Source organism: Triturus cristatus, chromosome 5_2 (genome assembly GCF_964204655.1).
Source record: "Triturus cristatus chromosome 5_2, aTriCri1.1, whole genome shotgun sequence".
NCBI classification, from domain to species: domain Eukaryota; kingdom Metazoa; phylum Chordata; class Amphibia; order Caudata; family Salamandridae; genus Triturus; species Triturus cristatus.
Window position 1 is genome coordinate 352,743,438 of NC_140588.1, and position 22,353 is coordinate 352,765,790.

Sequence of the window (22,353 nt, forward strand, 5' to 3'; positions counted from 1 at the left end):
CTCACCTGTATGGAAATTCCTACCCCTAGCCCCCCAACAACATATCTTAAGAGGGTAGCAGCAACCTCTCCCACCGGCCCCCTTCTCCTATACAAGCTCATGTGCAAACAATACGGAGCGGGGCCAAGGAACCCCGAGTCTGCCTCTCTTTCTTGCTGGTCTTCCCATATAAACCATGACTCCTCCAGTATCGAAGCAGACACCCCATAGCCTCCAACTGTAGTCGCACCTGAAAAGCAACCACAATATTTCAGAAAACGAAATATCTTAGAACATTTCCCCCCGACCGGTACACATTGTTAACAGCATTACATGCCCATCAACCCAAGACCCCATGTCCGCAATGCCCTGACCCCTGGCCAGACTCCCAAGACCTTGTGTGACTGCAGCTCCACAGCAACACGGAACATTGGACCAATTCGCCCCTTTGCCCCCCCACTGTGACCTGACAAGCCCCAGACCGGTGCCACTTTACTCACAAGGAAGAGCTACACATCCCAGAGCAAACATGAAAGTTAAATACCTCCACCCTGCCACCCTGCAAAGACCTCCCCGATTTGTTGTAGGCATGTAAAATCTGTATGAATGCTGTCCACAGGAGGCTAGCCCTAATCAATACTACTTAACCGCACCACTTCATAACGAAAGGGGAGACCCCAAAACCACCCTGAGGCACAGGAATAAACCACACCTATAGGGGTCTCCAGAGCCAAACATGAGTAACTTAAGGAATAACCTCTGCACATGAGCCACAGTCTCCGGCGTGAACAAATGGGGGGGATCCCCACTCCTAAAACCCCCACCCCAACCCTGAAACCCACTTGTCTGGCCAATGTAAAGTATCCATGACCAAAAACGACCCTTGCTGCGGACCACTCTGTTGTCCCACGCACAAGACACTGTCCCTGTTCAAAAGGTGCCAAAGAAACTGTACCAATCTTAATCCTCATACTGGTCTTATAACTCTCTCACTCCCTGTAAAGCAGGGCAGCCCCGCAAGCCTTGTAACCGAGTACCTCTTACAGAAACTCACCCAACTGTGAGCCGGAGAAAGCATAAGCGATGTACGTGCCCTCCCCCGTCGCATGACACGCTGATACCAGGCCCTCAGATTTCGACCTGCGCATACTAACCCCAAAACAAATTTAGCGCCATACAGGGACCCACTGTCCGCCCGTTTTGTCACAGGCCCCTGAGCCAGGCCCCAGCTGCCCCAAAAAGCTGTCCCGCGCCCTCTGACAGCTCATGGAAAAAAGGCACGGTAAATCTATCCCCTTGCTAAGCATGCCCCCTTTGCCACAGTATCAAATACAATGCCCATGAGTGGGCCGCCCGTACTAATTCCAGCTGCTTTCCTTGTTGCAAAAGTGCTCTGCATGTGCCCCTGAGCTCCCAGCACTGTCCAACCTCCTCCGCAGTCCGTGAAACCAGGCTTAACCACTTTAATCCCACCTGAACACAGAACCTCCATGGTCACCGACCTCAATATAAAACCCCAGGAATGACTGTGCCGTGCTGATATGGCTGACTTTCATGCTGTCAACTATTCCCCCAGTTCACCCATACCTCCCATAACTGTCAAGCCTCCCCTGGCACCTCGGAACCGCCTTGTCAGTTTTAATCGCCATCAATCAGCCGTGCCTCCATGGCCACAGTATCATTGTTGATGCTCCAGCATGCCAGTGCTGTTCTGGGTCAGTCGCTTTATAAACTGCCAAGGGTACCCTAAATATCCACACAAACTCCTCCAGCATGTGCTACTGTTGTACTGTCCACCTGTCTGCTGTATCGCTGATAGGTACCACCAAAATGCACTCTGAGCTCCTCCAGCCTGCCCAGCAACCTCTGGCAGATCTTGGAACCAGTGCTAAATCCTTTCTGGGCCATGTATCCACAAAGTTGCCGATGGTACCGCAAAGGTGAACTCTGCACTCCTCGAATATGCCAGTGCCGTACTGGGCGACTTGTCAAACTAACCGCACTTGCTTTATCACCATTAGTAACCAGGCCGCCATGGCCTCAGGCTCCATCTCACGGACCTGTATTTGACAGCCCCCAACGTGGGTCCAGCTGTATTTGACAGCCCCCAACCTGGGTCCAGCTGTATTTGACAGCCCCCAACCTGGGTCCAGCTGTCTGCTCTTGTGCCCCAAATCACCAAATCGCCTATGATCCCCTATTGTGTTTTGCTTTATCACTGCCATAACCAGACCTCCGTGGCCCCAGGTTAGATCTCCATGTCCTAATATGACAGCTCTAAAACGTGTCCAGCTATCTGTTCCTGTGCTCCCACGTACCTAAAAAACCCCTTTATCCCAATCATGGCGGCCGTATCACTATATAAACAACCTCACTGGGCACTGGATCCAACGTAATGGCTCTGACGTCAAAAGTTACCCCTAAGACCCACCTGAACGCCCCAAAATATCCAGGCATCCGTCGGAAACTGGCCATCCCACAGTGATCCCTTTTCACCAGTAGCATGTTACCCCAAAAATGCCCTGTCATCCATGGCATTCCAGTTGCAAAATTGTAGCCGCCACAGGCCCCTTCCTCCCTTGCACCTTCCAAGTGAGCCACTCCCTGCATAATAACCTTGGACGGAAAGCCACTACTGACCCTTACCTTCTTGAGAGTCCCCGGACCAAGCGTGAGCCGCTTCCCTTGGCCACTAACGTAATTATTGTGGCACTATACCGCCACAATCCAGCGTATTAAAAGATCAAAGTTATTATGAGAATTAAAAGCAGTTCCCATACGCCTGCCCGTGTTGCTATATCCCTGCCGCCATCTACCATAAGAATGGTAATAAAAAGTGTACCCCCGGGGCCTGTAAGCCTACCCAACTACCTACAAAATCCTCGGTGCCTTCCGGTATGAAGGCATCTGCCGGCACCGCCAGCAACAGCTTTTCTCTTTAATTGCCAGCTTACGCCGTATAGCCACAGCTACCGGCCCTTCCTGTAGTGTAAGCCTATAGTCCCCAGCGCAGCACCTTCCTGCCATCTTATCTTTACCCCATCTTGAACTCTCATGCCAAAGCTACTTCCTCAATTCCACCCGACACCCAAATTATGCTGCTGCACTTTTACCTGGTGACAGCACCGGTGTCCATGCTGTAGTCCACCCTTTATCCCCTTTTGTTCACCTCCTGTCGGGTTCTCCACCACTGTCCTGATGCACTGACCTTTCTGCCCTCTTGTCCGATGCGTGATCCTGGAAAATGTCAAGAACAAAGTGGTGAGATCCTCTCCCCTCCCCCAGTGCCTCCTGCAAAATATCTTCACTAAATAATCCCTCATAGTCCAGATCGGGATATTCCATGTGTCTGGCCCTAAGCGCGGCGGCATTTCCCGCCTATCCTTGTGCTCAACTGCACATCCTCATCATACTTTGCCAGCATCGACAGGAACCGGAAACCTATCTTTTAAACCTGTGACCCAAAACAGCTCACCACTTACCAATTGTGCTATAGCTCCTTCCAAAAGCGTTCAACCATTATCCATAATACCATAGCGCCTACATTGAAAACCGTACCATAACCTTCCAGCCATACCATAACCTACAAGCGCTTTCTGTGTAAATTTCCGCCAGGGGGAGTACTGTCCCCCTTGGCCCGGTGCACCGCTAAAGCCGTACGGGGCCTTCGTGAGGCAGTGATCTTGTGGTCCCTACCGCATCGATTGCTGTCAGGGGGAGTACTGTCCCCCTTTGACCTGGTGCACCACCGAAGCCGCACGGGGCCCACGTGAGGCAGTGATCTTGTGGTCTATAAACTTTCTGTCGTACCAAAACCTAAAAGCTGCTTATGTGAGTCGCTTGCCACCATGGGGGGAGTACTATCCCCCTTTGCCTGGTGCACCGCCGAAGCCGTACGGGGCCTACGAGGGGCAGTGATCTTGTGGTCCAGGTGCACTACAGAAGCCGTACAGGGCCTACGTGGGGCAGTGTCTTGTAGTCCAGGTGCACTGCCGAAGCCGTACGGGGCCTACATGTGGCAGTGGTCTTGTAGTCCAGGTGCACCGCCGAAGCCGTACGGGGCCTACATGTGGCAGTGATCTTGTAGTCCAGGTGCACTGCCGAAGCCGTACGGGGCCTACATGGGGCAGTGATCTTGTAGTCCAGGTGCACCGCCGAAGCCGTACGGGGCCTACATGGGGCAGTGATCTTGTGGTCCATGACTCTCCTGTCAATTCTCGCCAGAGGGAGTACTGTCCCCCTTGACCTGGTGCACCGCCGAAGCCGTACGGGGCCTACATGGGGCAGTGAGCTTGTGGTCCCCCGACGGTCCAGCGTGCCCGTACTGTGCCCAGCCTTCTCTTCACCACGGGGTAGTGGGGCCGTACAGTGCCCTCCCGTGTCGGGGAAAACCGCAGAAATGATCCCGCCGCAAATATATTGTCCGTTATGCTGGCCCTGCCTATATCCTAAACTGCCATCCCAATGTAACCGGGGCCTGCACCTACCCAACTAACCCTCCAGAAGCGGGGGAAGAAAAGCCACTCCACTCTGAGGAAAAAATAATGAGCTGACCCCTTTACAGGATATGAAGTAATGCACAGAATTATGAGCTAAGCGTGACATGCCGAATCTTCACTGTGGTCGCAGCCCTGTCAGCCAAGAAGTTAAAGAAAAAAGGGGGGTGGGCAGAGAACCTTCAGCCCCCCCATCTGAAAAGTCCCCGCCTCCGCTTGCTGTAGCCTACCAAGGTTTGACGTCAAAGGAAAGGAGGGGGAGGGAAGACTCAAGTGTGTAAACGCCCGTTTGGCTCCAAGGGGGGCCCAGCCCCCCCCTCTGTTGCATGTTCCAGCCCTGGCCGAGGCAGCTGCCGAGGACCACGCACAGCTGCCCCCAAATCCCGCCCTGGTCCTAAGACCACAACTTGAATGAGGCATTGGTATTTTCCACCCCTTCTAAAAACCCCTGCCTAAAAACTGAAAGAATGATGGCCAAATAAACCACCCCAAAAAAATTAATATTTTTTTTTTTATATATAGCCTCCACACAAAATTTCGGCTAGAGACGTGCCTTTCGAAGCCAAACTCAGGCTGCACCCCTTCTACCCCCGAACGGAAAATTATAACTCCTCCGCCATACCCTGATGCCGAAAACACAGAGGTACTCTCCTAATGAGAGCCTGCGACAACATACCCCCACCAGATTCGCTCTCCGGAGACGGGACCCACATAAATCTCACCTGCGGTCAAGTACCGCCGAGGGTACACGCAAGCCATCGCAGCACCTAGGCTCGCCTTCTATGGAGTTCCTACGTCACAGGCAAGCCGCCCCAGTGATGAGCCTCGCCTCCCTGTGGAGTTCCCAGCCTTCCTAACACTCGACAAATGCCATGCCGCTCTAAGGGACCCTAAACCTACCGGACAAGCACTACCAATGAAAGGGGGCCGGGACATGAAAGGGAAAGGAAAAAGAGGGAGGGGGGGGGGCCTCAATTGAAAAAATGCTGACAACAGCCTAACACCAGCCACCGGGAATACTACAAAATGGTGGATTGAAACACAAAATGGAGACCTAAATAGCCCAAAAACAGCCCAACAAGCCCAACCAGCCCAACAAGCCCAACCAGCCCAAAAAGGGCCGGAGCAGAGGACCGTGCCGCTCCCATTCCCCAAACATCCTGGGGGGCAGACCTCCCTACGCTCGGCTGCCCCCCAAGACCCCCTTCGCTCGTCTGCTGTCGGCCACTGGAGTCAGGAGATCATCCATGGGCAGGCACCGCAGCTGTCTTGATAAGATGCATGGGCAGCCCCCTCCACCACCTCTGCAGGGGCGCCTCCGATCAGGCCTATGTTATTGGGCTCGGGCAGCCATCTTTGCGGCTGGGACCCGTCTCCCCGTTAAGCACGGTTCCTGTAGCGAAGGGCGCCGCAGCAGCCATGGAGGCAGCCTCTCCTGCCAGTCTGGGGGTTAAGGTACCCTCAGCTTGCAGAAAGACATGTCGTGCGTGGTTAAAAGACAGGCTTAATTGCAAGATCGATGTCGGGCGATCGGAGCCCCAGCAAATGCGGCTAGTCAGCCTATGCCGCTGGCCACCGGAATAATACTGTTTACACAATTACGAGCAGATTTCGAGCTCCCTGAGACAGAACGCCTACAGTATTTACAACTCCGACACTGGCTCCTGCATCCAGACAACAAAGCTAACACACAGAGATATATTACCGATTATGAGAAATGGCTAACCGTGAAAACCTCTGACAGGGGTCTGATCTCGACAATATAAACCCTGTTACTACAGCCCATGGAACATACATACAAAACCAATCAAACCAGAGGGGAGAGACAGATAGGGAGACAACTAACCAGCAGAGAGTGGGAGAGCATATATTGCAGAGCCCTCCACTCCACTCGTCACGCAGCTCTCACTGAAACATTTACTAAAATTGCAACATATTGGCATCTCACCCCAGAGCAGCTTCACAAAATTGACCCAACCAAAATACCAAACTGCTGGAGGGGTTACCGGGAGACGGGGACACTGGTACATGTGCTCTGGGACTGCCCACAGATCAAAGACTACTGGACACAGACCTTGGACGATGTAGATCTTTACTTAGATACTCAAATCCCTAGATTCCCTTTCGTAAATCCTACTGGGGCTACCCAACCCTCTCACTTACCCCCTGAAATCCACGAGAGGACGGCAGATCGGGATTGCCTTGGGGGCCGCCCTACAAAATGTACTCTCACACTGTAGAACAACACACATCTCGACTCAGGGTGGCTCTATCGTCTGTGGAACATCCTTGGGATGGAAAAAAATCACACTGTCATCTAGCAGTGGGGGAGCATCATACCATGATCTCTGGAAACCTTACATCTCTCTCCTGTCCCAAGAGTTCCGGGAACTGACATGCCCTAAGTACCTGCTGGTTTTGCGGCTCTTAGATCTGCCCGACGGCAGCGGCCCCGGGTCAGAACCATAAGGTGATGCAGAGTTGAGATGAACAATGTAACATCAAATGGTGTGTGGGGGAGGGAGGGAAGGGACGGGGGTTCTGATTGTTCAGGTTTTCTTTGCCTTTGGTTGTATTTACGTTACGACATTGCCTTTTGCTAAGATGCTGTCCTTGTATAAGATGTGTCCTTTAACCTATAACTTGACATAAACTAATACAAATATTTAAACCTAAAAAGTAGATTGTTGCTCTGGCTGTGTTGTGATAGGCAGTCAAGTTATCCAACTAAACAAATGTTTTGCTGAGTGTATTTTGCCCATAGTGTCATAGTAGTAGATGTAGCCTGTTTTATTTTGTTTTCAGTCATCATAACATGCAGTGCAATTCCCATGAAAATTAATTATACAGATAAAATACAACAGTAAACAGAACAAAAAACATGGCATCGATAGGCAGTCGGGTATTAGTCTCTATAGGATGACAGATCAGAGAGATTGGTCTAATTATACATTCAAGTCTACCTCCCTTAGCTTCCGGCGTATGCTGTTAATTATTAGCATAGTGTGGTCATCCTTTGCAACAAGCTGTCAAACCCTGGCATAAAGTTCATCCAGGCACAATGGTGGCAGTTCTTGGCATACTTTAGGCATTTATGGCATAATGGTGGTTATAGCAATGTGGTGTTAAATCTTGACATGATGTCAGCATCCTTGTTAGCGTGGCAGTCAGGCCTAGCATAATGTTGCCTCCTGAAGTATGGTGATAAACATGAAGTTTGTATACCTAGCATGATGGTGCATACACTGGCATAATGTTCCTGGCATATTGTGTGTAGCCTTGGTATGATGGTTTCAAAGCAGAAATGTAAATACATTAGAGTACATTAAGGTTAAAGCAGGCCCAAGAAGAGAAGAACCAGTGCATGTAATGTGTGCATTGGCATACATGCTTAGCCAGCCTTCTCTCAAAAATCCAGGACTTCTGTGCTAATTATTATTATTATTATTATTATTATTATTGAGTCTTGTATAGCGCGTGGTTACCCTTGGGCATCCCAGCGCTCGTCCAGAGTACACACCAAATCAGCAGAGCACTAAGCAGGGAACAGATGAGTCTTTAAAAGTTTGCGAAATCGCAAGGTGCCAGTTTCGGAGCGAAGGGCATGCGGAAGGGAGTTCCATAATGCTGCCACGTTGACGGAAAATCTTCTACCGCCAGTCCTGGCTTTTTTTACTTTCGCGACTTGCAAGAGATGTTGGTGGTCTGACCGGAGGGCGCGAGAGGCCTTATAAGGTTGGACCATACTCCGCAGGATAGGGGGCCCTTTTCCCTGCAAGATTTTGTGAGCCATGCAGAGTGCTTTAAACTTCACCCTCTCTCTCACAGGGAGCCAGTGGAGCGCCTTCAGCGCAGGTCGGGCTGACTGCCGCCTGGGATGGTCCGTCAAAAGCCTGGCGGCAGCATTTTGCACTTGTTGCAATTTGTTTAGAGTTGATTCTGGAGCCCCCAGAAACAGCGCATTGCTGTAGTCCAGCCGTGAAATGATGAGACCCTGGATTAGTAACCTCCTAGTGGCCATCGGGAGGAGGGGTAGGATCTTCCGGGCTGATCGGAGCAGGCCAAAACAATGCCTAGGTTATGGAGTGAGGGTTGGGAAAGGTAAAATCTATTGGATTTGCAAATGCTGGTTCAGCTTGTCATTTATTTTCCAGTTCCTTAACCCCTTCTGTGCCCTTGACGGAACCACGCCGTCATGAGGCACGGGTGCCGTGTGCTCATGACGGCGTGGTTCCGTCATGGAGCGGCCGTTGGCGGCCGCTCCTCCCACGCGGCTCGAATTCCCCGCCTGTGCGGGCGAATTAGAGAGTGGGCGGAGTCATGACGGAACCACGCTGTCATGAGCACAGCTCGCCCGTGGCTCATGACGGCGCGGTTCCGTCATGAGCACCGCGCCACCGCTGTGCCCCCAAACCCCCCCCAGCGCGAAGGGGTTAAGATGATGTACCTATCCATAGTAGTATGTTATTTAACATGTTTCAAGGTTTATATATCATTTAGACTTCACACCCTTAGTTGAATGGAGAACTGTATGATACTGACATTACTTTCAGGGGAGGGGACTGATTTCCATCCACCAACCCTGAACCAACACACAGAGGATCAACAGGTGTGTGCATCCTGTAGTGTTGGGGTAGGTCATCAGCAGGAAGAGTAAATTCTGTGGTCACTCAGTACATTTTTGAAGGACACTCATACACCGATCAAGGGCAGTTGGATGTTTTTGCAGTTCATTATAATATTTACGGAAGACTTTTTTTATTCAGTTTCATATCCATATCCCTTTCTCAATTTGAAAAAACATGAATACAGCCTGAGTGCTTTTATTTATTACGTGCACTCAGCTGATTAAATTATATCTAGGTGTGATTGAAGTCATGGGGCAAAGGCAGAAGAGAAAGCATAGCAGAAAACCCAGCATTTATATTTTTTTCAGAGACCGAGTTTCCTGCGGGTGGAAGGGGAAGCTGTTTCCAGCTTTTAGTCCCTGGGACAGAGAATCCCTAGGTCTAGCATTTGGTTCTGGGAATGATCAATCAAGAAAAGCCATTGTAAATAAGGGGCAGATTAAGACATTGCTGGGAGATTGTCTGAGTCTTTTTAGGCTCATTTTTGTACAGACATTTATAGACTAAGAACAGAATTTTTAACTCCATTTTCGCTCTCATAAGAGCTCTGGAATCAAATGGGAACCTTTGCCCTCATGCCAAATTTAACATGCACCATGGCATTTTGCACATGTTGAAGCTGGGTTATCTACTATTTGGGGAGTCTCTCAAGAAGGCTATTGCATAATTATGTGTAGAATTGATGTGGGGCCACCAGTGGGTGCGTGTCTTATGGAAGAGAGTGGAGGCCTCTGCGGAGTTGGTGCTATCGGAACCACGAGCCCCTAATATCTTTATTGATATGAGAACCAAAAGTCATGTCAGAATACCAAAGGATCCCCAAGTTTTTCACTGTATTAGAATTTCCAGTGGGGACTCCTTGTAAAGTGGGTGGAGGGCATCAAGGAAGAGAAGAAAACTGAACGTGTTTGTAACCCAAATTCATTACAGCTGCATGACTTTAGTTCACCTTGGCAAACAATTATACTGATCCAACACCTCCAGTTAGATTTGGGTGTCGCCTTCATATGACTTAAACTCCGTTCCTGCAGAGTGAATCTTATGTACAAAGGGCCTGAGATAAATCTTGAATAACATATGGAATAATGATCATTGACGGACATTCCATTTATTATTATACAGCTACGAAAGCAAGGTTCCAACCTTGGCACATTGAGTGCACAAATCCAGAAATGTCCAATCATAGACACCAGAGTTGCTTGAGTAGGATCAAACGGTTGATTGTGTCACATTCCGCTGACAGGTTCTACAAGACTGTCAATGAAAGTCTCTCCTGATCTTTAGTGGTTTGTAGCTTATCCCAGAAAACCCTTCAGGCTGTCCTAGTCCCAAGTCTTGGGTGAAAAACAGATCAGTAGAAATTCAAACAGTCTGTAAGTGGACACAAACTGCATTTTCCGGGATCTTAGACTTATATGGCATTCTCGAAAAAGGCAGAAAATTGTACGTATTGTACATTCTAAAGTCTGCTTTTTCTGCAACACTATTATGATTGCCGTTCTAAAAAGTTGTCCTGTAATCGTGAAATATTAAGTAGATTGGTCATAAAAGTTGCAAAAATCTCAGCATCAGTTATGGCTGACTTTCAGTAAAGGAAATTTTCTGAAGCTTCGGTATCAGTGATTGAGTATTGGCTTGAGGTTGAGAGAGTTCTGATGGCTTAGATCATGTTGATAAAGTAGGAGTTTATTGCTTATGCCTGCTCTTGGGAACCTTTAATCTCTTGTTTCTAGTGCTGAGGGCAAAAGAAAACTGCAAAAAGTCAGAAATATTTCCTATGGTTTATTCATGAGATTTAAGATTTTTTTTTTAATAGGTAGGAATTTTTGGCTCAAACATCCCTTTTTAGGTCTCGCCTAGCGTTGCTGCGCACATGCGCAGCTCGCTAGGCGAGATTTAATGTTTTTGAGGACTTTCAGTAAAGGGCTTTAAGCCCAGCCCCTCTTTTCCATTGGCCGGCGTCACCGTTTATGCTTAACGGTGGCCAGCCATTGGAAAAGAGCTATTTGTGTTACCTCCCTTTGGCTTTTTCTGCCATCTCACTTGGACGGGCTTGCCTGCATTCCGTTCAAGTCGCAAAGGATTTCTTATCTTTATGGGGCCATGTGTTTAAACACATGGCCCCATAAAGACAAGAGATCCCAATGCTTGCAGAGTGGTCCTCCTTTCACTTTCGGGACTGCGCTTATGCATCTGACAGCCATTGACAAAGCTAATAGACCTGCCTTGTTGTAACATAATCAGCACGGCGCCGCACTGTTAATGGTTTCTCTCTGCTCTCACTCCCCCCTCCCTCCCCCCATGCCCAGTGTACGTAGTTTAATCCTACTCCGGAGGTGGCCCCTCCAGTGACACGCGGCAGCCCCCCTCTCTTTGCTGTCACGTTAGTGTTAGAAGGGGCCTCCGCTCTCTCTTCCACGAGTCTACGTCACGCTTTCTCCGCCTCTCTGCTCCGTTACTGAAGTTACTTTCTAGGCCTCAGGGCCATGCCGGTCACTGTCTCAGAACCGTCTAGCTTGGGGGCACACTCTGCTCTACTTGTGTTCTTCAGCACACACTGCTCGGCTCTCCGTCTCCTCGGCGCTGCTCTCACATTCCATTCCATGGGCCTCTCTTTCTTGACCCTTAGCTGTCTGGTCAGCCCCTCTCTGTGACTGGGACCCCGTGGGGAGCTTTGCTGCTGATACCGCCGTCTCCAGGGCCTGTAATCTCGCCAGTCAGCTCCGAGGTCACCTCCTTATCACTACCTTTGTACGGCGGACTTAAGTCGAGCCGTGTGACCCTTGACACAATGGCCGGCCCAGGATCCAATCCCCCTAAGACTCTTAAAAGATGTACCTCGCGTCTGAGCCACCCCGCGCAGCGCTCCGCAAGAGGGATTAAATAATTAGGTAATGAAGATAATCAGAGTTGTACTAACCAGTCGAGAACAACATTTTCAAAATGACTAATGTGCTGCTATTCGTGGAGTGATTGTTGACTTTTTCAAAAAACGCATTCCATGCTAATGTTTGGTGGGCCCCTTCTATGGAACGTTTATTGCAAGGTAAGTGCATTTATATAGCACTTACTGCCCTGACCAGGCGTTGAACCATTGATGCTTGACTAGACCCTCAGCAGCCCACCATCACTTCCTTGATCCCGCTGCGACCCATAGTAGGCACATGCCTCCATGTCAATCCTCTTAAAAGTGACTGTCTGTGACTTGAAGTCCTCTCGCAGTTATAGAGGCGCTCTACAACCTGTGAGCTGATCCCACTTCAGAGCAGACTTCGGTAGGTAAAAAACAGAGTTCGGGCCTGGGTCTCATTGTAATCTGCTTGCCCTGCCCAGTCTCCCACTCTGGCTCTGTGTTACGCTCGTTATAGCGCTTCCGCGTAAAATGCTTGTGTGCGTGAATGAGGCGCTTAACTTGACGATAAAGCAGATTTCTTATAAGCCCAGCCCTAACGAATGTTCCCAGGAACAGGCAGTTATATCAGCTGTGTCCATAGTGCCCTCCCAATGCCAAACTAAATTCACCACACTCATTGCTCCATCCTACAGTGACTTTGGAACCTCTTTAAGGATTTAATGGAAGTTCTCAAATTCGATTGGCTGAGCTGCAGAATGTTGGATATATGATTAACAGCAGGGCTAACGTGTCCCTATCGAGCTCCCTATTTTTGCCATCACCCTAGGTGATTTTTTTTTTTTATTTATCTATGCCGCAGTACCACCCTTTACTGTCATTGATGCAACTTCAAAGAGCCTGGTTATAGTTCTTTCGCAGTGTCATCATTTTAGAACTGAATCATTTTCAATATTATATGCAACAAAGCCATAGTTGTTGCTTTTTTTATTAATCTTATGCATCTAACAGCCATTGACAAAGCCAGTAACCCTGGCTTGTTTTAACATAATCAACTCGGCGCCCTTTTACGAGCGCTGCGCTGTTAATGGTTTCTCTCTGCTCTCACTCCCTTCTCCCCCTCCCTCCCCCCATGCCCAGTGTACATAGTTTAATCCTACTCCGGAGGTGGCCCCTCCTTCAGTGACACGCGGCAGCCCCCCTCTCTTTGTTGTCACGTTAGTGTTAGAAGGGGCCTCCGCTCTCTCTTCCACGAGGCTACGTCACACTTTCTCCGCCTCTCAGCTCCGTTACTGAAGTTACTTTCCAGGCCTCAGTGCCGTGCCGTTCACTGTCTCAGAACCGTCTAGCTCGGGGGCACTCTGCTCTTCTTGTGTTCTTCAGCACACACCGCTCGGCTGTCCGGCTCCTCGGCGCTGCTCTCACATTCCATTCCATTCCATGGGCCTTCCTTTCTTGACCATTGGGTGTCTGGTCAGCCCCTCTCTGTGACTGGGACCCTGCGGGGAGCTTTGCTGCTGATACCGCCGTCTCCAGGGCCTGTAATCTCGCCAGTCAGCTTCGAGGTCACCTCCTTATCACTACCTTTGTACGGCGGACTTAAGTCGAGCCGTGTGATCCTTGACACAATGGCCGGCCCAGGATCCAATCCCGCTAAGACTCTTAAAAGATGTACCTCGCGTCTGAGCCGCCCCCGCTGCGCTTTGCAAGAGGGATTAAATAATTAGATAATGAAGATAATCAGAGTTGTACTAACCAGTCGAGAACAACATTTTCAAAATGACTAATGTGCTGCTATTCGTGGAGTGATTGTTGCCTTTTTCAAAAAACGCATTCCATGTAGGGGTGGGCGGAATTTGCGGAATTAACCTTCGCAAATTATCGCGAGAATGTTTAAAATTATCGCAAACAAGCAGAAATATCGCGAAGATGCGGAAGTTTTTTTCCGGCATGTTCGCGCGATTTTCTGCATGGTTGCGGGTCGCCAACTTACCCATGTGGCTGCTTGCGGGCGCGGCCATCTTGTTTTGAGTTGTTCTCGCGGTGCATGATCGCGAGAAGAAAGACGTGATCGCGCGACGCATGACGTCACTGCGGGCGCGAACTGTCGCGAGACAGCGCAAATGGCTAAAAACAATACAACATCTCATGGAGAACGCGACCGGATCAAGAAAACTTGTCGGCGAACGCAGGGATTCAGGTAAGGCGATCGCGCGCGCGCGAGAATGTATCATTTTACAGCGCGAGCAAGAAACAAATTATCGCCAAGCTGCGGAAACCGGAATTTTTGACATTTTCGCGCTCTCCGCGGAACGCAAAAATGTCAAATTATCGCAATTTCCGCGAACGGAACGAAATTTTTGCCCAGGCCTAATTCCATGCTAATGTTTGGTGGGCCCCTTCTATGGAACGTTTATTGCAAGGTAAGTGCATTTATATAGCACTTACTGCTCTGACCAGGCGTTGAACCATTGATGCTTGACTAGACCCTCAGCAGTCTACCATCACTTCTTGATCCCGCTGCATCCCATAGTAGGCACATGCCTCCATGTCAATCCTCTTAAAAGTGACTGTCTGTCCTCTCGCAGTTATAGAGGCGCTCTATAGCCTGTGACCTGATCCCACTTCAGAGCAGACTTCGGTAGGAAAAAAACGGTGTTTTGGCCTGGGTCTCATTGTAATCTGCTTGCCCTGCCCAGTCTCCCACTCTGGCTCTGTGTTACGCTAGTTATAGCGCTTCCGCGTAAAATGCTTGTGTACGTGTACGAGGCGCTTAACGATAAAGCAGATTTCTTATAAGCCCATCCCTGACGAATGTTCCCAGCAACAGGCAGTTATATCAGCTGTGTCCATAGTGCCCTCCCAATGCCAAGCTAAATTCACCACACTCATTGCTCCATCCTACAGTGACCTTAGAACCTCTTTAAGGATTTAATGGAAGTGCTCTAATTCGATTGGCTGAGCTGCAGAATGTTGGATATATGATTAACAGCAGGGCTTTAAGTGGGCCGGGTCTAAACTGCAGGTGCCGAAATGTGTCCCTATCAAGCTCCCTATTTTTGCCATCACCCTAGGTGATTTTTTATTTTTTATTTAACTCTTCAACAATACTACCCTTTACTGTCTTTGATGCAACTTCAAAGAGCCTGGTTATATTTCTTTCGCAGTGTCATCATTTTAGAACTGAATCCTTTTCAATATTATATGCAACGAAGCCATAGTTGTTGCTTTTATTTTTATCTTATGCATCTAACAGCCATTGACAAAGCCAATAGTCCTGGCTTGTTGTTAATGTTACTTGTATTATATATCTGGATTTATTTATTTTTTTATTCTTTTTATTGCCATTTATAGTAAACAAATTGCAAATATTTGCACATACGGATTTGCAGTAAACATGTGCCCTTGGATCAACGTGCAGAGCGGATCTCACAAGCTTAGAGTGTCAGGGTCCCCGCCCTATCCTAAGTCTAGGCCCATCCCACCGACATGCGCTGTGGATGCCGCATTACTTGAGGGCTGCTATAGGTATCCATATCCCCCGAGTGTGTTGTCCCTCAGGTCGTTGAAGCGCGGCCATTTAAGTACTATGAACGAACTGGGGACATGTAAACTGGGGAGTGCACCCTATCTGGAATTATAGACATTGTGAGTCTATCGTCGGAAAGCAGTGTCCGTGCCTGTCGCAGCGCTAGGTTTTCTCAGACGCGAAGAAGGGTCTAGGGAGGGGAGGGGCAAGGTTCGATGGCTGGAGTGTAGATCCCCGGCCGCGCATGGGACGAATAGGGTACCAGGTACAGTTTAAGGTTAGGGCCCATCGGATACCCGGGCCTCTCGGTCTTGTATTATATATCTGGATGCAATGACAGAAGCACCAAATTACCAGTCGGGCGGGACGCAATGCCAAGCACAAATTTTTAGCTTAAGTGTTTTAAGCCATGCCCCTAATTACACTGACCACGCCCCTATGAGAGACCCCCAGATTTTAAATACCACTTAAAGCTCTGATTAACAGACACTCTCCCTCTCGATTACTATTTAGTAGCACATATCCAACTCTAATTTTACTTCCGCTGCCACCACCACCCACCCCCTAGACCCCTTCAAGTCCAGTTGATGACTTTTAGTCCTTAATTTAAACTTGGACTCCGAGTGCCAGGGATTAGATGAAAGCCAGGCCAAATCAGCAATACAGACTGGTATTTTATCTACATGCCTGCTTCCTGTTGGGATGTTTTATTTTAGTATATTTTTATTTTACATAGTGTTAAACATTTACAAGGCACATTCAGCTCCTGCACTACTTCCCAGTATCTGTTGAATTTTTAGGTCTGGCTTGAGAGTGTAACTCTGGGTTACGGTTGTTAGCAATTCCTTAAAATATACGCAGTTGGATTTGGCTCCTCCCGGTGGAGCTTCTGGTCTCACTCATCTCATACTATTAGATGCTTGGTGTATCAAGCTGCCTCCTATTGAACATTTGTACTACAATTAAAGTGGGACTATTTTACGTGTATTGACTAATCATGTTATGTACTTGAACTCATAATGCAAACACAAGGAGATGATGGACAAAGCGCTGAACCTTTTCAGACACTCACCCCAAGTCACAGAACTTGGTTGAATCCATCATCGTTCTTTAGCTCACTTTGCCACCCCACCCCAACCTTTGTCTTTGCCTTGCTCTCATAAAGGCAATGCAAAAAGAAACAAGCCATGAAAATGCAATAGGTCTCGCCTTTGATTAAGTTAAAGCCAATTGCTTTGCTAATGGTATTGTATAGCAAAGCAAATGGCTTTAACTTAATTAAAGGCGAGACCTATTGCATTTTTAATGCTTGTTTATCTAATTATTGGGTGCCATTTTGAATGAAGATACACTGGTTCCATTTTAAAATACTCTTCAAGTTTCTTCAGACTCTAACCAATAAAGCATTAGTCTCTGGCTTCCTTCACCACATTAAATATCTCCCTAAAGTTCGTGACATTGATGGTCAAGTGGTGCAGGATGTGTATAAGGAGGCCAAGTTGCCCTTTGAGCGTAGATTTGCGAAGGAGGAGGGCATTGTCATGTCAAGATACAAGTTCTACACCTACCTACAAAGGGCAGGGGAGTCTCTGGAAGACTTTGTGTCTAGTCTATGTGAGTTGTCTGTTCAGTGCAAGTTTGGAGTGATGGTGGAGGGGTTAATCAGGGACGAACTCATCGTCCAGTGCAAAAGCAAAATAAATGCAGGAATGGCTGCGGGCTACCAAGAACCCGTGTTTAGAGGATGCTATATTGCAAAGATTGTAGAGGAATCTGAACAGTGCATGAAGGAATTAGAGAAGAAAAATGCAACAAGCTCTGGAAAGGAGACGGCTTAGCTGGTCTTTCATTTTTCTGCTTTAATGTTTTAAGGGTGGAAGGGGATGTGTAGTAATGTGTTTCAGGGGTTTTGAGATCGCTCTTTTAATATTGTAGGTATAGTTCTGTTGCTCCTATATCATGTCCTAGACTGCTAAGTAGTCAAGGATGATTAAAGCCACTTGTTGACGTTCATCATGTGTTATGTTATATTATATTGATTTTTATAGCGCACTAATCACCAGAGCGGGTATCCAGGCGCTGGGCAGGTCTGTAGGTGTGAGGCCCCAAGGTGCTTATACGAATAGCCAGGTCATCAGCTTCTTGGGGAACTCAAGAAGTGAGGGAAAGGCTGATGTGTTGAGGGAGGTTGGTCCATGAATGGGTGCGATATAGGAGAATGAGCGACCTCCAGTTTTACTTTTGTGGATGCTGGTTATGTGTGCGAGTGAGATTGAGGCAGAGCAGAGGTGACTGGTGGGTTGGTAAAAGTGTATTCACCAATTCATTTATTCTATTTTCGTTTTGTGTTGTGTAGGTCCTGGTATGAATGTGTGTGTGTGTGTGATAAGTTTGAATTTACTGCGCTTGTGAATGGGAAGCCAATGAAGCTTCTTGAGGTGCGGTGTGGGACGTCAAGTATGAGTCTTGTAGCTGTGTTCAGGATAGCCGGGAGTCTGCATAGGAGTTGTTTGGAGATTCTGGTGTAGGGAGTGTTGCCGTAGGCCAGTCTACTGGTGATGAGTGCTTCTATGATGGTCCGTCTGGTGTTCTCAGGCAACAATATGAAGATATTTTGTAGCATGCGTAGAATGTGGAAGCAGGAGGTGCACACTGCATTGAGTTGAGCCGTAATGTTGAGCTTGTAATCTAGGATACTCCCTAGATTTCTTGCGTGGTCTGTGGGTGTTCCTAACTCCGACAGCCACCAGGTATAGTCCCATGGGGAGGTCTTGTTGCCAAAGACCACTACTTCTGTCCTGTCGGAGTTGAGCTGCAGGCAGTTGGTTCGCATCCGGTCTGCTACCATGGTCATGCAGTTGGTGAAGTTGGTCCTGATGGTGGTGGTCTTGTCCGTCAGGGAGAGGATGAGTCAGTGTCATTGGCGTAGGAGATAACGGTGATGCTTTTTGATCGGATGATGTTGGCAAGCGGTGTCATGTATATGTTTAAAAGGGTGGGGCTGAGTGACGATCTCTGTGGGACTCCGCATGTCAATCTCTTGGTCTCTGATTTGAAGGGTGATAGGCTGACCCTTTGGGTTCTTCCAATGAGGAAGGAACAGATCCATTTGAGGGCAGATCCTTGTATGCCAATCTCGTCGAGTCTTCTGATGATGGTGTTATGGGATACAGTGTTGAAGGCCACGGAGAGGTCAAGCAGGGTGAGGGCTGCTGATTCTCCTCGTTCCAGAATGATTCAAATGTCCTCAGTGGCCACGATGAGTGTTGTTTTTGAGGTCTTCTCTTGCATTTGCAAGTTCTGATTCTGTGCCTTGGATGGTCTCAATCCAGACATACGTTTGTTTACAGTGATGATGGTCTCAAATTACTCCTGCAGTTGTTTGGAGACTTCTCTTTCCAGGATTTTGGTTGTGTGTGGGTGGCTTGAAATTGGTCTGCAGAGCGGTGTGATTGCATGTTTAAAAGACTCCGGATTTTTACATTTAGCAGAGAAGAGTAAATGATGCTTGTGATGCCAGCTGTAAGGGATTGGAGTACTTTCTTCATAAGCAAAACTGGGCAAGGTTTTACTAGGATGTTGAAGGGTTTGATTTTCGTGGATATAAATGGGGTATTGCAAGCTGCCACACGCCACGTCGTGGACCAAGCTTTTATGAATATTTCAAAGAGTTCACCTTTGCTGCAACAAAAAAAAGTAATGACATTGAATGATTTTTCCATCCCCATAGACTATTCAAAGACGAGCAGTTCAAAAGAAAAAGCAAATACCAGTTTCTGCCAGTGCCCTGGTTGGTGTATGATAAAGCATTCATATACAATATATTTTTTATTAATTCAGTAACATTGATTACATAAAACCATATAAATATTCGAATGCAATATATTTTATCGCAATTACTTTGCAGTCATTTTCAGATTCTTTCAAATTGTAGAAATGTAGCCTTCTTTCATTTTAGTTATGTTTAGGTTTTATATTCATAATGTTTAAATATCTTTTTTTGGGTGGGGGCAAACCCCACTAATCCCCCTTTTAGATATATTATGTAGTTGCCATCGCCGCTGTGTAGTTATGGTTTTGATGGTGTTTCCATTGGAAAGGTATTTTTCTAAATCTGCCTATGACTTTTGACCCAGTGGGCAGATCGAAATGCAAAGTCTCCTTCCTCACTCAGCAGGTTTTGTGAAGATCTGCCATCAGGGCACAAAAAAAAGATAAAGGAGTGAGTGTTGGAAAAATAAGGAATTTCTCTCATTTATGCAGGTCATAACTTGCGAATCCTGCTAATCACATTTTGATTTTTTTTTAACAAAATGTGATTGGTTGGATTAGGGCTGATTTTTTTTTTCACCATCTTGAAACTCACTATTTGGCTCCAAGTTTGTTGTGAAAATTTGTTTCAACAGCCATGGGCAGGAGGGGGCAACCCCAAATGTGACCAACCCTAGGGCAGTGGTCAGGGACACCTAGACACGGAAAATAAAAATCCCACTGGAGAAAAAATTCCCATGAATGTGTTTTATGAGTGGCCTTTTGGGACTGGATTAGACTGAAACTCACAACTCGCGAGCCAGGCAGTGTAAATAAAATCAAAAGCAAAAACAAAGCCAAACACTATAATGAGTGTCTGGCTTTGCATGGGTGGCAGGAGATAACTCGGGGTTTAAAATACGCATATAAATGAATACAAAATATTTTAGATTGCTTGCACAGCCATTCACACGCTATACCAATGCTTCATAGAGCTATATAGATGCATGTATAGTAACATTTAGAATAGTAGCCCACTCATACGAATATTGGAGTATGTAATCCCTTTCATTTATTTAAGGTTTTTTAAAAATATTTTAAATCTCATAATTTGTAATTTTTTTCCTCAAGTGTAAATATTTAATATTACATTACGAAATAATTATCTTTAGAATTAACTTTTTAAATAAATTAATTACATTATTTTAATGTTAAATTAATACTAACTTAAATTATACGCTGAAGCACCCTCGTCGATCTTCATTAGTTGCCAGTACTTAAGGGGGTCCTCTTCAAAATTCTCTCATTTACTTTTAGACCACACAGAGCTTCGGGCCTAAATATCTAATTGCCAGATTCACCCGTCACAGGCCAATCTTTTGAATCCCCGCACCTTTTAGACTCAAAACTCGAGGGGTAAATCCTTCGCCGTTCTGGGTGCAAAGGCCTGGAACTTTCTTCCCAGTCACTGAGATTGATTGAATCGGAGGCCGTCTTCAGAAAGCAGTTGAAGACATTGCTATATGGTATTTCCGATTCGCTGTTACTCTCTCATCCTTTGGCCTGCTTATTAGTGGGTTATTCATCTGTTATGTAGTCGATTCTGCTTCTGCCCAGCGCCAGGATGCTTCTCCGGGAGTCACAGTGCGCTATATAAGCAAAACTTTCTTTTATTTAATTAATTGTACCTCATACATTTAATTAACATTGCCTGCATTACTGTTATTCGTTGCATCTCAAGAGAGACGCACACACACACACACACACACACTCTCTCTCTCTCTCTCTCTCTCTCTCAAACAGTTAGTTGGACTGCAATAGGCTCTAGAATCAAAATGTTTTTTCTTTTTTTTTCTCTTTCAGCCAAGAAGACCAAAAAACAAGTTTTTGTCAGCTACAATCTTCCAAATACAGATGGCAACTTGGCACTGCTCGTAGAAAACAGAATCAAGCAAGAAATGGAGACATTCCCTGAAAAGTTTTGAAGTAGTGTTCAATTTGTCTGTGGATTTAACTGACCTGTAAATAAAGCTAACTGTATCAACATGTATTTTCATGAACACACAAATCCCCAAGGCAATGGCTGCATAAACACATTGAAGTCGTACTATTGTCCTAGAATATTGGCCATGCTGATGGAATGTCTCCTGGACGATAGCCTCGCTGTGCAGTGCTTATACTGAATGCTCTTATATTTCTAGTAGCAGAAACTTTTTTCACTATTTACTTCCCTTCCACTAAGATATGGTCTGAAGTTAATGGAATTGTAACATTTTTATTAAATAAAACTCAACGCTTTCATAACTAATATTTCTGCATTTTGTAGAACACAACTTAAGTTTTCACAATGAGTAATCAACACACAGCCCTTCTCCTAAAACCTTGTTGCACATGTTGGAAATGTGAGTTGATGGCCCACAAAAAACAGAGCTTGGTATTACATTATTTTCTTTGTTTCTAGTTGAACAGTGCAAATTATAAGTGCAGAACATGACAACCCGTGATTAATCTTAAAATACAAGACTAAGGGATAGACTTACTGAGAGCTATTGGCAGTCAGGTAACTATTCCTTCTCCACCCATCTGCCCCTGATCCGTGGCACTGTGTACCACGCTTATCAGCCCAAAACCAGTTATCCCTTTTCTACTGCTATTAGCTGTTATGTTAGGAACATTTACAGAGCGCAGGTACACCCAGGGGTTTCTTTACGCTCTGACAACCAGGAAGGAGAGGGTATACCTGTGGTCATGAAAAATCATCCGGAAACTTAATGACTGTCCAAAGTGACTTCCTAAACTGATGAAATGGAGACAGGCTTGGCTTTGCCCCTTGTTAAAGAGGATGTAAGCAGTCCGGAAACACCTTCTCTGAAGTTTTTTCTGGAGGTGGTAAGCATCTTGGTACCTTTATTACCATGAAATCTGTCTCTGTTGTGCTGAGACGTGAGATCACTTGATAGATCTTTGGACTGCCTGGGTTTGTGAGGCTCTTTGATGATGTTCTTCCAGGGGCCTATCGTACTAAATGAGTTCAGCTTCATTGCCAAGAATATAGTTGTGCTGGAACTAATGTACTGTTCGGTTCCAAATGCCAGCCCTTTAGGTACCAATGGATTGGTA

The 22,353-nt window shown here is 46.9% G+C and overlaps 1 protein-coding gene across 1 annotated transcript in view; it reads left to right on the plus strand.

The window, feature by feature from the left end:
- Positions 1–21,541, plus strand: part of PSMG4 (proteasome assembly chaperone 4) — a 116,538-nt gene extending 94,997 nt beyond the window's left edge. The window contains exon 3 of the mRNA XM_085607174.1: positions 21,097–21,541. Coding sequence (XP_085463300.1) covers positions 21,097–21,218 — 122 coding nt within the window. The 3' untranslated portion in view covers positions 21,219–21,541. The remainder of the gene's footprint in view (positions 1–21,096) is intronic.
- The last annotated feature ends 812 nt before the right edge of the window (positions 21,542–22,353 follow it).